This window comes from Rutidosis leptorrhynchoides, chromosome 8 (assembly GCF_046630445.1).
Source record: "Rutidosis leptorrhynchoides isolate AG116_Rl617_1_P2 chromosome 8, CSIRO_AGI_Rlap_v1, whole genome shotgun sequence".
NCBI lineage: Eukaryota > Viridiplantae > Streptophyta > Magnoliopsida > Asterales > Asteraceae > Rutidosis > Rutidosis leptorrhynchoides.
The window spans coordinates 137843484-137858591 of record NC_092340.1 but is presented as its reverse complement, the minus strand read 5'-3'; the positions used below and the strand labels follow the sequence as shown (position 1 = coordinate 137858591).

Sequence of the window (15108 nt, the reverse complement as noted above, 5' to 3'; positions counted from 1 at the left end):
ACCTACAGTTTGAATCCAGTGGACGACTTAAGCCACCCCATAGTATCTAGACAGTGATCCGGGTCTGTAGAATTTCATCCCGAGAGCGAGAAGTCAACCCATAACGCACACCGCTATACAGAACATTATACATATATATTTATAACTGCTAGCCGGAAATAAGTATAAGCAAAGGTCAAATACAATCACAGTTAAAAATATATATTTTTTTTTTATCTAAAAATACACTATTTGCCCTTTAACTATCATAGAAGAGTTGTAGAAATGACATAGAATAGAAATAAAAATTTAAAATAGTTGAAGGATATGATATGATGATAGCGTCATAGCCCTATAATTAAAGTAACGACCGGTCACAAAAGGCTTTTCACTCAAGCAAAACCCTTGTGTAGCAACCTTTCTAGTCCCTCTTTTGTCCCTTACCTTTTTCAATTCTCAACATCACTCTGTCAACTTCAATCCTTCTCTTCCAGATATTATCCCCTCTTTTCTCTCTCTCTATATCTCTCTAACTCACACACACTGAAACACACTCAAAACCACACACTTAATTTGTTTCTGTTGCTACCTGCATCTTCCATGTGCACTCTACCTCCTTCCTTTTTTCTTATATAACCAACCAGTACCTTACTTAATCAATTAGTACCCACCATTACCAAACCCTTATAAATACAATAAACACCTCTCCCTCCCTCTCACACACACATGCTAACACAAACTCATTCTCACTATTTGTGTGTGAAAAATCTCTAGCTAGGTGGGTTGTAATTAGGGTTTAATTAATTACTTTGTTTGATTTGATTGATGAAAAACATGGAACTTCAACAACAAGGTGATCATGTTCAAGAATTTGGTAATAACAAAAACAGTGGCAATTATGCAACATGCAGGCAAACTAGTACAAGGTGGACTCCCACTAGTGATCAAATCAGAATTCTGAAAGAACTTTATTATAACAATGGGATCAGATCACCAACTGCTGATCAGATCCAAAGAATTGCTGCTCAACTCAGACAGTACGGTAAGATTGAAGGCAAGAATGTGTTTTATTGGTTTCAGAACCATAAGGCTCGTGAAAGGCAGAAAAAAAGATTCAATCCTGCTGTTCCACCACCACCACCATCTCATTTCTCCGATCACATCAACCACCATCCACCCACCGCTACCGCCATGCAAATTCCGCCTTATCTTCACCACTACCACCATCAAGAACCACCACAGCATGTCTATGGTCACCAGCACAAACTCTACACCACACATCACATAGGTACTATATATACTCTTCAATTTAACTCTACTTTTTACTTTGTCTTTTAATCAAACCCATTTCTTAATTTTGACCTTTTTTTTTTCTTCCAAAGATTGTACTTTTAGTAGTTTTTATACATACCCATCACCAAGCTTTGAACTTTTTCTAGTAAAGATTGTGTTTTTACATGATACTTTGTGTTATTGTACATACCCATCACCAAGCTTTGAACTTTACTTGTAAAGATTGTGTTTTTACATGATACTTTGTGTTTTTATACATACCCATCACCAAGCTAGCTTTGAACTTTACTTGAAAAGATTGTGATTTTACATGATACTTTGTGTGTTTTATACATACCCATCAACAAGCTTTGAACTTTATCTTGTAAAGATTGTACTTTTACATGATACTTTGTGCTTTTATAAATACCCATTTATAAATCTTGAATTTTCGTTGCAATTGTTTTTTACTTGTAATTTGTTCTTGCCCATTACTAAGTTTTTTGTGATTTTCTTGAGAAGATTGTATCTTTACCATTACTATGAGTGGCTTGACTAATTCTACTTCATGGGGATGATCAATTTCAGGTGTTGGTTCATCTTCTTCACAAGGAGTGATGTCTGTTGGATGTGGCTATGGATCTGTTGCCATGGAGAAGAGTTTCAGGGTATATATAATTATATTAATCATATAAAACACACTCACACAATTCATTTAATAAGTACTTGAATTGAATATATAATGAATATAAGAGAATTCCCTGATAATTGACATGGGGAATGTGTCACAAATATTTTGAGGGATTGGTCTAAGGGTGAATTAGGGTTTTGTTTGCAAACTGATTGATTACCTAATTATTGTGTATTAAAGTGTTCATATAATTAATTATAAAAATTAAAAATTAACTATTAAAATATTAATAATCTGATCATAGGATCATTATTTTAAAGTGACATAATCAGCCTTTGATAATCAATAGTAAATCCAACAGAACATATTATTAGTAATAAAATATTTAAACTGATGTTTTTTTTTTTTTATCATATGCACATGTACTAACATAAGTAAACAAATACTATGATCATGGACATATACAGGAGTGTTCGATATCACCCCCGGGAGAAAATAGAGGAGCTGGAGGAATGGTTCGAAATATTGGATCAAGATCACGAATGGGTGTGGATTCATGTTCTTTCTTTGGAGCATTCAAGACATCAGCAGCATATCATTGTGAAGAAGAAGATGATGATGAGGGAGATCAGACTTCAATCGAAACTCTTCCATTATTTCCGGTTCACGGTGGGACCCACCATGACTTCTTTGGGATGAAGACAACAAGTTTGTCGTCGGAGCATAACAACAACAACGGAGGAGGAGGAGGTTATTACACCGGAGGAAATTGGTATCGCTCTGAAGGCCGGGCTTCTCTTGAGCTCAGTCTCAATTCGTATGGATATTATAATTAATGTTATATGTGTCCTTGTTAATTAATTAATGAGCTAATTATGTAATTAGTTAATTTACTACTAGTAGCTATGATCATGTTGACACTATGGGTGATTTCTAATTATTAATGCTACTTATGGATTTTTATAATTACTGAATGTGAACATATTTGGGTTTAAGTATTTATTCATGGTGGTTTTAATAATCTAATTCAAGAAGATTGTCTAGTTACAAGTCTAAATGTTAGATGATTTTGAATGGAAGTTTATCAAACTTAGATTATATTGTAATTGGTGATTTTCTATATATAACAAAAAGTTATTTAACACTATACAAGATATATGAAATTGATATGCCTAACGCAAATATTTCCTAAATTTCGAAAGATGTGAATCCTATATGCGAATAGTATCATGTGAAACACTAGTTACACATTAAATATTTAATCGGGTATGGGCAAGTACTATATATATTTTATATATTTGAATTTTACTCTACAGTGAGAGTGAATATATATTATACAGTTGAGCCGCTGGTAACCTCATGAGAATATAATATACTCCGTACTTATTACTCGTAGTATTAAACATCACGTTCAGGTTTAGTGGTTAAATTACTTATACTTTTACATGAGGTTATGTTAACATCAAATGAGTGGTGGATCTAGAAATGGTAATCAATAGTAATTTTGATTAAAAATTCAAAAAAAATTCAACTAAATGGCTTATTTCAATTGTGTCATTAAAAAAATATTAGATTATCTACTGATGTCATCGTTTAAAAATCCAATAAAAAATTTCATTATTGGTGTCCCGTGCTACCACTGATCAACCTATACTAAACCGCCCCTGATTAAATTTGGAGGGTCAGAAAGTGTATACGAAATAATTTGTTGATCCGAGTAAAAAGACTAGCTCTTCGGGTAACCTGAACAATAAAAAATTTCACTCGATGTTTTCATTATATGTTGGGTTTACATTAGTTATCTTAGTCTGGGTGTTTTCATTGTTTCTATTAATTATCACCATCTTGTTTTGTAATTGTTATAATAATAATATAGTTATAATAATAAATACTTTACATATCTTTTTTAGTGCAAATTAATACACAAATGTCAATTTATGATATCTTACAAAATCAAGAATTTGATATGATTTACCTCTCAAAACAGCAAATAACTCACCTGTTACTCAAAAGCAATAATCAATTATAAAGAAACTACAAATAGAATGATTCAGAAAACATACATCAATAAAATCTTATGAAATCAAAAGTATCTGGTTTGGCATTAGGACCACATTGCTACTGCAACTCAAATTCCTTCATTTAATCGAATCTTTTTAATGGACATGGACCACACCCCACATTTAAATAAAATTATAATTATAATTCAATGCGTAAGTCAATTCATTTCAGAATTGCATAAATTTTCTTTTGACCAATCTCATTTTGACTAACCCATAATAATATAATGAGAGCAACATCCTGATCATGAGATAGATTTCATATTTTCTTTAACTAGATGATTAGTTTACTTATTCAATATTTAAAAGCTTCAAGTCTTTTTAATAACCAACAAGTGTAAAGAAAGTGTAGATATAAACAATAATGAAGTTGATCATTAGTCAAACAGAAACAAGTCCTCAAAAAGTCAAACAAATTGCCATTTCTTTATACCTTCAATTCAACATATACCTCTTGCTTGGAACTATAGGCCACCAAGTAGTCCGCTGAAACCAGCTGCCAAGTCTAATATGATTTGCCAATTGTGCGCACTCCGCTATGCAACACTTACTGGAACAACAAGCCCTTCCTTTTGTGTATTACATCTGCGTATTATGTGAAGTGATATATGATATATAGTGGTCACAAAATAATCCTAACTTTTGTTCAACTGGAAATAGTTATAAAACTAGAGCATTGGCACAAGTGATTTATTTATGGAAGAAAAAACAATGAGACAAATAGTTTGAAAATGTGGATGTGCTTGTACATTAACGCCATACTCTCACTCAAAAGTCAATTTTGGTCCACCTTCATTATACACTCAAACGCTTCAAATTTCTCATGAAACGAAAGGGTATCATATACACGTACACAAATTTATTTTACTCGCATATTGGCTAATATTGAATGAATTAACGTATATATGAGAGAAAAATAAGGACAATGAAGTAAACTTACTTGTTGCAATGAGATCTAGATGCATAGTTGTGATTGTCACAGTTGGTGCACATCCAATCTCCATCACGCCATTGTTTTGCTCTGAAAGATTATAGCACATGTAGTGTTACAAGATTATTGAAGGAACACATTACAGTGAAAACATGGTTTCTCCATAACAAACAAGTTATAGACAGATAATAACATAGTTTATCACACTTCATATTGGAATACAAATAAGTTCTGATAAATAGAAATTAGTAATATTTGCCCTGATAAGTTTTACAGCATCACTGTTCAGTTTTAACTCTGTACCTTCTCATCAACGTTAAATTTGAATGCTACTGTCATCAATTCAAAACTGACTTAAGTGTCATTATATATGTAATGTGATGATGCAAAATCTGCTCCATTTTGGTATATGAAAAACTTTAAAACCTTAAATTTGAATTAATTTCATAAAACAGTGTTGTATTAACAAATTTATTTATTTTAGTAATTTTACTTGGTTTTCTTTTGATTTGGCCAATGAATGAATATTTCAAAGTTTCCATTGCTGGTCATTAATTAACCTGCTTGCATGTTGACACATACATCATCATACTCTTTCAACTTATCTAGTTCCGATTCAGAACACAGACACTAGATTTACAGGAATGTCCATTTACACACACTTACAAACATTGGAAATGATTGACGAACAGATAACACCATAAATCAGGTGTAAGATTTGAATCGACACTAAAGATGACGAAACGATGAATATGTTCTTGAGAACTTGAAAGTCCACGTGTGCAATGTTGAAGGATATAGATAAAAGGGGTGAATGTTATGGGGAGGGGTCAATAATATTATTATCTGGTGATTATAAATCATACTCACTATGATAACTCGTCCAAAAAAATTATTGTTTTCTTAAAAATAAAATAGTTTTCATACTTCTGATTATCAAATCAGAACAATGCCAAGCAGAGGACCAAGATGAAACAAATTTGTATGTATGTTGTTGTTTTATTCCATTAACCTAAAGTATTATATAAAGTGGACATGAAGTATCAAAAGATAGATCAGTCAAATAGTTACCCTTTTCCAGGAAGTGATGGCATGGTAATCATCTGAGGATTGGTGGAAGAATTCACCATCTGAAAAGGTGTTAAAAACGTGGAGCTTGATATCGGCCCAAGTGGCAAATATGCCTGCTGCTGCATATGAAAAGTTGCACGGTAAATTTGACTCTTAAGTCAAACCTAAAATACAAAATTAATCTTTTAAATCACGTACAACAATGGCGTACACTACCTGCCCAGCATTTAGTCGTTTGTTATCCCAATCCTGACCAAGGTCTTCAGATGCCGACCTTTTCGTTCCCAGAGCTTATGATAATATAAGTAATAATAAAAAAGATTGCAAGTAATTTATGTTAGATATATACTCAACAGTCAAACTAATTAGTATACGTGAAAACTTTCACCTAGCAACTTATGAGTTATGACTGACAAAGTTGTAAAAGTCGCTAGCGTGGGACTAGTTGGCCAAGACCTTGTAGGGACAAGTAGGATAAAAAACTATTTTATATTAAAATAGAAATTTCATGATTTTTTGTGTAAATATAAAAGAAAACCACAAATAAAAAAGATAAACATGAATCGAGTATAAAACCGATTAAGTTTGTTTCTTAAACACAGACATATAAATTATTTAGAAGTTTTTTTCAATATAATTCACTTACACTAACTGCTAATAAGTCCCATATATACAAAAACATGACTTACTTTAACAATTTTATGGTATAATAAAAATATAATAGTAAATATATAAAGGTTTTCGGGATTTTCCGGCACGTTAACCTACATGGGCCTACTTCCCAGGCCCGACTACTCGTCCGAATTTTACAACCTTGATGTCTGGGCTTATATATCTCCAACGGATAAAATTCAAAGAAGTAACTTAAACTGGTTGAATAAGTCCAATAAACAAAATGTCACCATAAGTGTAATTTCAATCCATTAAATCTCCTAAATGTAGCTTTTAAGAAAAAATATTACTGAGAAACAATAAAATATAATCAATTTGACAGAATGAATATTGACAAAAAAAAGGGCAAACCCGACCACTTTAAATCATTTTGTTTTGAATCACATCTTTTATCCTTTACCGACCCACCCAACCCTTCCATATTGACACCTATAAAATATAAAATTACACTACAAAGTCCTAGTCAGTCATCATTAAGCCGTAAAATACTCATTACTATCGCACATCCTGCCTGCAACTAATTAGTATATACTCAATATATAAACGTTACTACACTCAACCTATTTTATTGTATTACTTAGTACTTAATCATCTACATAAATGAATGAAACCAAAGATGTGTTGTTATTACCTGGAGGCATAGAAGCATCACATTTTTTGCACTGTAAAATTAACATAAGCTAAATCAGAAAAATAATAACAGCAATCATCAGCCATATATATTCACTTAGTCCAATTTTGTACCTGTGCTCGAGAAGAATAGTTGTGGAAACCACAAGTGCAAATCCAATCGCCACTGCGCCATCCTTTTGGAACCTGGCTGACTTGGTTCACATAGGGTACATTATTTGTAGGACCCATTGGCCAGGTAGAGGCTGAAACTCCATATTTATCTGGGACTCCTAAAAGCCAATTAGGGCTCAGATGAATAGGCTGTTGGTGTTGTAATCCTTGTACCCTGGCAAAATAATGTGGATGAGTTTGCAGAGTGGGCCCATGCATTGCAAGTGCTGGCATAGCTGTTAACTCCTTTGGTTGACCACACTTTTTGCACTTTTCTCGTGAGGCATAATTGTTGTTAGTGCAGCCTATTTTTGATCCATCGCCACACACACCAATCGAAATAGGAACCCAAAGTAACGCACGCCAAACAGCCAATCACATACCAAACACACACAAAAACACAAACTACTCAACCCAAATGATTTCATTTTTCAAAAATAAAATGGTTAAAATTTATTTTTGACAAACATATACTACAATAATATAAAACAATTTATTGCCTGACAAAATATGAACTTCTTGCTAAGTAGTGTTAAAAGCAATATTTACATTTAAGAAATGCAATTTTTGGCTTATACTCAAGTATTTGGGATTAAGGAAATATTTCAAGTCATCTTTGACAGCACAAACTGAAAATTCATTCACGACACTATGTTGATTATCAAGTAAACCACTTAAAGTTTCACAACCCACCAAATCAACTTTAAATTTCATACAAACGTAGAGACATTCACGGTCCGATCATGATTCATGCCAACTAAGATAATGAAATTCAGTTATGAATACACAAACAAACCACCCTAAGCAATAAAGCTTTCAGTGGATCCCTAAACTTTTTAAACAACATTCAAGTTTACATGTATTCTATGTCAGTGATAACAGCTACTATAACAAAATCCCATATACACATTTTATAAAATGTAATCCATGCCTGAATTGATGGAACATAAGGCATCTTTTGAGTACTAAATAGAGATGATATCGAATCCAGGCATAATTTCTTCCAATCATCATCATTATATACAAATAGTTAAACAGACTTGCAACCACTATGTTATAGCTTTAATACATATGCTTAGAGGCTTATTAATTTGTAAGGACCTTACTGAATTGAACTTATGACAGATTAGTATTAATTTTAGCGCATAAGTCATTATAAATAAGCTGTTTATTGTGTTTCTTATAAACCGATCCAAGAACTTTAGGGTTCAATAAGCTGCTTGAAATTGCTTACTGTAACTAACTTACTGTTTACCTAACCTTCAAATAAACAGTTTGAGCAATTGCTTACTGTAACTAACTTACTGTTTACCTAGCCTTCAATTGTGAATATAAATATAACCTAGTAACTGATATACATCAATTGCTCGTAGCTAAAATTATATACAATCAACACTCATAAATCAATAAATAATAGATTAATCGCGAAAGGGGATTAATTACCAGTACAGATCCAATCGCCGATTCTCGGTAACCATTTAGAATCAGCAGGTGTTTTGGAATCAACAAGCAATCGAGGTTGTTTACATCTGTTACAAAACGATCTAAACGCATAATTTCTGTTTTCACAACTACCACACTCCCAATCTCCTTCTTTTCCTTCACCTCCTCCCATTATCCCTTCCTATTAATTATTTAAATAATAATCAGTTTAATAATTAAAATACATATGAGAGTGTGTGTATGTGTGTGTGTATATAAGTGTGTATATTTATTTGTATAATCTGTGTTTTGGCAGCGCCGTAGTGCCGGACGGGAAAAGTTTTCCAGTTTCCCGTATTAGCGTCGGAGGAAGTAAAAAAGAGGGGTTTTGAGAGGGACGGGGATTATGGGTTTTGGAGATGCTTACTTTAAACCTTGTAGATTTGCGTAACGACTAATATGGTACTTAAAGTTCTAATATTTTCATTTTTAATCCTTGATTTTATCTAACTTTTACTTGCCTTTTTCCATCAAAAGTGAAATCGTTGTCTGTTTAATCTAAACGATATGCAAGTTTTAACTGTTGAAATAGAAAATATAAATGGTTGTTGGTAGATGTTGTTGGTGGATGTAGTTGGTAAAATAAGTGGATGGTTGTTGGTAAGTTGTAGGTAACACTTTTCATTACCTAACTTGCCTAACTCTCACCAAATCTCAATCCTTACTACTATAAATAGAGCCATAAGCAAGCATTCAAATCATCCCAAAACACATTCTTCTTCTTATATTCTAAGAGTGTAATAGAGAGTTTGAGTTTAGTCTCCTAATTACAAGAGATATAAGCATTAGTAATTATCCTTGTAATTAGAGAGAAGTTGTAATTCCTATTATTCTTATTAGTGAAACGTTTCTTTCCTTGCCCGTGGTTTTTACCCTATTGGGGTTTTCCACGTTAAATCTCGGTGTTCATTTATTATCGTTTTCATATTATTACTAGTGGTTTGCTATAATTCGGTGTCACTTTGCTCAACAAGTGGTATCAGAGCTAAGGTCTAATATCTTGTGTGTTAATCTACTTATCGTATGCTCTGTGGTTGCCACGAGAGTGGATCGTCCACATCAGAAAATAAGTAAGATTATTTTCACTCGGTAAAAGTCCTTGGGTGTTATTTCAAGGAAAAAAAATTAATATTGTCGAAAAAAAGAAGATTGTAATTATAGCAATGTCTACGAAATTTGAAATTGAAAAGTTCAACGGGAGTAACTTCTCGTTATGGAAACTAAAGATGAAAGCTATCCTGAGAAAGGATAAGTGTTTGGCGGCCATCAGTGGACGTTCCGTTGAAGTCACTGATGAAAAATGGGAAGAGATGGACGGCCAGGCTATCGCAAATCTTCATCTGGCACTAGCAGATGACGTTTTGTCTAGCATTGAAGAAAAGAAGACGGCGAAAGAGATTTGGGATCACCTCGTAAAATTGTACGAGACCAAATCACTCCACAACAAGATATTCCTTAAGAAGAAACTTTATGCGCTACGCATGAATGAATCTACTTCAGTTAATGAGCACATTAATTCTTTGAATACTCTATTTTCTCAACTCGCTTCATTAAGCTGCAATATAGAGCCAAAAGAACGTGCTGAACTTTTACTTCAGAGTCTTCCTGATTCGTATGATCAACTCATTATTAACTTAACCAATAATGTTCTCTCGGAGTATCTAGTCTATGATGAAGTTGCGGCTGCTATTCTAGAAGAAGAAAATCGGCGCAATAACAAGGAGGAAAAACAGGCCGGTTCACGACAAGTGGAGGCCTTATTGGTGTCAGGAGGGAGATCAACGGAACGTGGCCCAAGTGGGAGTCACAATCATGGTAAACTGAAGTCTAAAAAGAAGAGGACCTATACATGCTACAATTGTGGCAAGAAAGGTCACCTGAAGAAGGATTGTCGGAGTTTAAATAACTCAAATCCTCAAGGAAATATTGCAAGCACTTCAGATGATGGGACTGCTTTGGTTAGTGAGGCAGTGGTAGCAAATGAAGGCAGAAAGACATTTGTTGATGTCTGGTTATTTGACTCGGGAGCTACTTTTCACATGACCCCTAGAAGAGAATGGTTCAAACAATATGAACGTATCTCAGGAGGATCTGTATATAGTTGCAATGATCATGAACTAAAGATCATTGGAATTGGAGATATCATTCTGAAGATGCACGATGGTACAGTTCGTACTATTCAAGGTGTATGACACGTGGAAGGTTTGAAGAAGAACTTATTGTCTTTAGGACAATTGGATGATCTTGGTTGTAAGATGGTGATACATGAGAAGATCATGATAATCAAGAAAGGCGCGGTTGTATTTATGAAAGGAGAAAAGATGGGTGCTAATTTATACATTCTGAAAGGCGAGACGGTACATGAATTGGAAGCATCTGTTGCTTCGAATAGTTCAAGTGATAAAGTTGCTATGACATGGCATCAAAAGCTTGGACACATGTCTGAACAAGGTATGAAGATTCTTGTTGAAAGAAATCTTATTCCTGGTCTTACAAAGGTATCGCTACCTTTTTGTGAGCATTGTGTAATCAGTAAGCAGCATCGTCTGAAGTTTAACACATCAAATTCTAGAAGTAAATTGGTTCTAGAATTGGTTCACTCTGATGTGTGGCAAGCACCAGTTCAATCCCTAGGAGGAGCAAAGTATTTTGTATCATTTATTGATGATTACACTAGGAGATGTTGGGTGTACTCAATCAAGAGGAAGGCAGATGTGTTTGAAGTTTTCAAAGTTTACAAAGCGCGGGTTGAACTTGAATCTGGTAAAAAGATCAAGTGTTTGAGGACAGATAATGGAGGAGAATACACTGGTGATGAATTTGATCAATTTTGCAAACAAGAAGGTATCAAAAGGCAGTTCACAACAGCATACACTCCTCAACAAAACGGAGTGGCAGAGCGGATGAACAGAACCTTGTTAGATAGAACAAGGGCGATGTTGGCAACTGCAAGCTTGGGAAAATCATTCTGGGCAGAAGCAGTAAGTACTGCCTCTTACGTGATAAACCGGTCACCATCAACTGCAATTGAGTTGAAATCACCGATGGAAATGTGGACTGAAAAACCAGTTAATTATTCTGACCTTCATGTATTTGGAAGTCATGTGTACGCAATGTACAATTCTCAAGAAACGACAAAGTTGGATCCGAAGTCCAGAAAGTGTTTGTTCTTGGGCTATGCTGATGGAGTTAAGGGGTATCGCTTGTGGGACCCCACTGCCCACAAAGTAGTCATCAGCAGAGATGTTGTCTTTACAGAAGACAAAGATCTTGAAGATGTTAGCACTTCAAAAGAAACTATACCGATACAGGTGGGTAATGAATTTCATAAAGATTCTTCTGAAGCAATACCAGAGAACGATGAAAATCAAGTAGTCATTGATGAAGCTCCAACGACTCGTACTTCTAATCGGGAACAGAAACGTCAAGGGTGGCACTCGGATTATATTATGGAAAGTAATGTTGCATATTGTCTTCTAACAGAGGAAGGAGAGCCAACAACTCTTCGCGAGGAACTAAATCATTCAGATGCATCTCAGTGGATGACAGCTATGCACGAAGAAATTGAAGCTCTTCATAAAAATAAAACATGGGAACTTGTGCCATTGCCGAAAGGTAGAAAACCTATTGGAAATAAATGGGTGTATAAGATCAAGCGAAATGGTATGATCAAGTGGAGCGGTATCGTGCAAGACTGGTAGTTAAAGGATATGCTCAGAAAGAAGGTACGGACTTTAATGAAATATTTTCTCCTGTGGTTCGACTTACAACAATTCGAGTAGTTATAGCGATGTGTGCTACATTTGATTTGCATCTAGAGCAGCTAGATGTGAAAACTGCATTTCTTCATGGAAATCTTGAAGAAGAAATTTATATGCTTCAACCAGAAGGTTTTGAACTACAAGGAAAAAAGAACTTGGTTTGCAGGTTAAAGAAATCTCTGTATGGTCTCAAACAGGCTCCGAGATGTTGGTACAAGAGATTTGATTCTTTCATAATGAGCCTTGAATATAACAGACTTTATGCAGACCCTTGTGCATATTTCAAGAGGTTTGGGGACAATAATTTTGTCATTTTGCTGTTATATGTAGACGACATGTTGGTTGCAGGCCCCAACAAAGATCGTATTAATAAGCTGAAGGCTCAATTGGCTAGGGAGTTTGAAATGAAAGACTTGGGTGCCGCAAACAAGATTCTAGGGATGCAAATTCACCGAGACAGAGATAATAGGAAGATTTGGCTTTCTCAAAAGAATTATTTGAAGCAAGTCTTGCAGCGCTTCAATATGCAAGATAGTAAGCCAATCTCAACCCCACTTCCTACTAATCTCAAGTTATCCTCCGTTATGTGTCCTAGCAGTGAATACGAGAGGAAGGAGATGTCTCGAGTACCGTATGCATCAGCAGTGGGAAGTTTAATGTTCGCAATGATATGTATAAGACCAGACATTGCACATGCTGTAGGAGTAGTTAGTCGGTACATGGCGAATCCTGGTAAAGAGCATTGGAATGCGGTAAAGAGGATCCTAAAATACATCAAGGGTACTTTGGATGTTGCATTATGTTATGGGGAACCGGAATTTATTGTCAAAGGGTATGTTGATTCAGATTATGCAGGTGATATGGATAAAAGTAAATCTACCACTGCATATGTTTTTACACTTTGTGGTGGAACAATAAGCTGGGTTTCAAAACTGCAGTCAGTTGTGGCGACATCAACAACAGAAGCAGAATATGTAGCAGCTACTCACGCTACTAAAGAGGCAGTATGGTTGAAGATGTTGTTGGAGGAACTCGGGCACAAACAAGAGAATATCACTCTATTTTGTGACAACCAGAGTGCCTTGCATCTTGCAAGGAATCCAGCATTTCATTCAAAGACAAAGCATATACGAGTTCAGTATCACTTCGTTCGTGAGAAAGTGGAAGAAGGAACCGTGGATGTGCAGAAAATTCATACTGACGACAATGTGGCCTATTTTCTAACAAAGTCAATCAACCGTGACAAGTTTATTTGGTGCCGTTCCTCATGCGGCCTAGCGGAAACGTAAGCAACATCATTGGCAAGGAAGGATTATCGTGTGAAGATTGATTGAGCTTCAATCGAATCTTCAAGTGGGAGATTGTTGAAATAGAAAATATAAATGGTTGTTGGTAGATGTTGTTGGTGGATGTAGTTGGTAAAATAAGTGGATGGTTGTTGGTAAGTTGTAGGTAACACTTTTCATTACCTAACTTGCCTAACTCTCACCAAATCCCAATCCTTACTACTATAAATAGAGCCATAAGCAAGCATTCAAATCATCCCAAAACACATTCTTCTTCTTATATTCTAAGAGTGTAATAGAGAGTTTGAGTTTAGTCTCCTAATTACAAGAGATATAAGCATTAGTAATTATCCTTGTAATTAGAGAGAAGTTGTAATTCCTATTATTCTTATTAGTGAAACGTTTCTTTCCTTGCCCGTGGTTTTTACCCTATTGGGGTTTTCCCCGTTAAATCTCGGTGTTCATTTATTATCGTTTTCATATTATTACTAGTGGTTTGCTATAATTCGGTGTCACTTTGCTCAACATTAACACATTTGTTAAATGAATTAAAATCGTGTGGAATGAGTGCAAAGATTATATAATCCCCTAAATAGATTAGGAGCATTGATTTGAGTCTTCCTAAAAAATTCTCAAGTTTCCAAACATTAAGCTATTCCATTGAAATAAATCTTAATTTTTCTTCTAAACTTATGTGACTTTGGGTGTGTTTGTTTACCTCTGAATTGAATGGTTCAGCGCTGAATGTTGAACCATTCAGCTTTTAGTGTGTTTGTTTCCGATCTCTAAATGATATATGATGTTGAATGGTTGAGCTGAAACACTCTCTTAACCATTAAACACCTAAATTTTTGTTATATCCTAACACTTAACAAATAAGTATATTGAATTTATTATTCATGTAACATGTTAATAAGGTATTTTTACCCATTCGCATGGTTTATTCAAATTTATTATCAAACAACTTATTTTCATTCAGAACCAACTTTATTCTGCGACTTTGAATCATTCAGATTTTATGAACCATTCAGCGCTAAATCATTCAGTTTTATCAAACGCAACCTTACTGTATATCTAAAACGATACTTCTTCATATCACGAAGTCCGAAGAATAGATTGAAAGACTTGGAAAGAGCAATAATCATATATGGATTAAGATTAAAAGTCTTCGTATTTTTGT

General features: G+C 34.5%; 2 protein-coding genes across 3 annotated transcripts; one reads left to right on the top strand and one right to left on the bottom strand.

Annotated features, from left to right (window-relative positions):
• Positions 1 to 785: 785 nt before the first annotated feature.
• LOC139861115 (protein WUSCHEL-like) lies at positions 786 to 2718 on the top strand. Its single transcript, XM_071849416.1, has 3 exons — positions 786 to 1267; positions 1840 to 1919; positions 2350 to 2718. The coding sequence occupies exons 1-3, from the start codon at positions 805 to 807 to the stop codon at positions 2716 to 2718; spliced, it is 912 nt and encodes a 303-aa protein (XP_071705517.1). The 5' UTR covers positions 786 to 804.
• A 1506-nt stretch (positions 2719 to 4224) lies between these two features.
• Positions 4225 to 9203, bottom strand: LOC139862063 (ranBP2-type zinc finger protein At1g67325). Of its 2 annotated transcripts, none has more exons than XM_071850615.1 (7): positions 8843 to 9203; positions 7361 to 7704; positions 7248 to 7278; positions 6161 to 6234; positions 5945 to 6060; positions 4883 to 4963; positions 4225 to 4527 (listed from the first exon to the last, which is right to left on the bottom strand). In XM_071850615.1, the coding sequence occupies exons 1-7, from the start codon at positions 9012 to 9014 to the stop codon at positions 4479 to 4481; spliced, it is 867 nt and encodes a 288-aa protein (XP_071706716.1). In that variant the 5' UTR covers positions 9015 to 9203; the 3' UTR covers positions 4225 to 4478. The 2 variants fall into 2 exon arrangements, with proteins under 2 accessions (XP_071706716.1, XP_071706715.1); XM_071850614.1 differs by having other exon boundaries at positions 4227 to 4527; positions 5945 to 6063; positions 8843 to 9202.
• Positions 9204 to 15108: the final 5905 nt, after the last annotated feature.

What these genes read in the sequence shown, in the direction of transcription:
- LOC139861115 (XM_071849416.1), top strand. Translation starts at nt 805, where the DNA reads ATGAAAAACATGGAACTTCAACAACAAGGTGATCATGTTCAAGAATTT. An exon ending in CTACACCACACATCACATAG is followed by an intron (nt 1,268 to 1,839) that starts GTACTATATATA and finishes GATCAATTTCAG; the next exon opens with GTGTTGGTTCATCTTCTTCA. An exon ending in CCATGGAGAAGAGTTTCAGG is followed by an intron (nt 1,920 to 2,349) that starts GTATATATAATT and finishes GGACATATACAG; the next exon opens with GAGTGTTCGATATCACCCCC.
- LOC139862063 (XM_071850614.1), bottom strand. Translation starts at nt 9,014, where the DNA reads ATGGGAGGAGGTGAAGGAAAAGAAGGAGATTGGGAGTGTGGTAGTTGT. An exon ending in ACTATTCTTCTCGAGCACAG is followed by an intron (nt 7,279 to 7,360) that starts GTACAAAATTGG and finishes TTAATTTTACAG; the next exon opens with TGCAAAAAATGTGATGCTTC. An exon ending in AACGACTAAATGCTGGGCAG is followed by an intron (nt 6,064 to 6,160) that starts GTAGTGTACGCC and finishes TTTCATATGCAG; the next exon opens with CAGCAGGCATATTTGCCACT.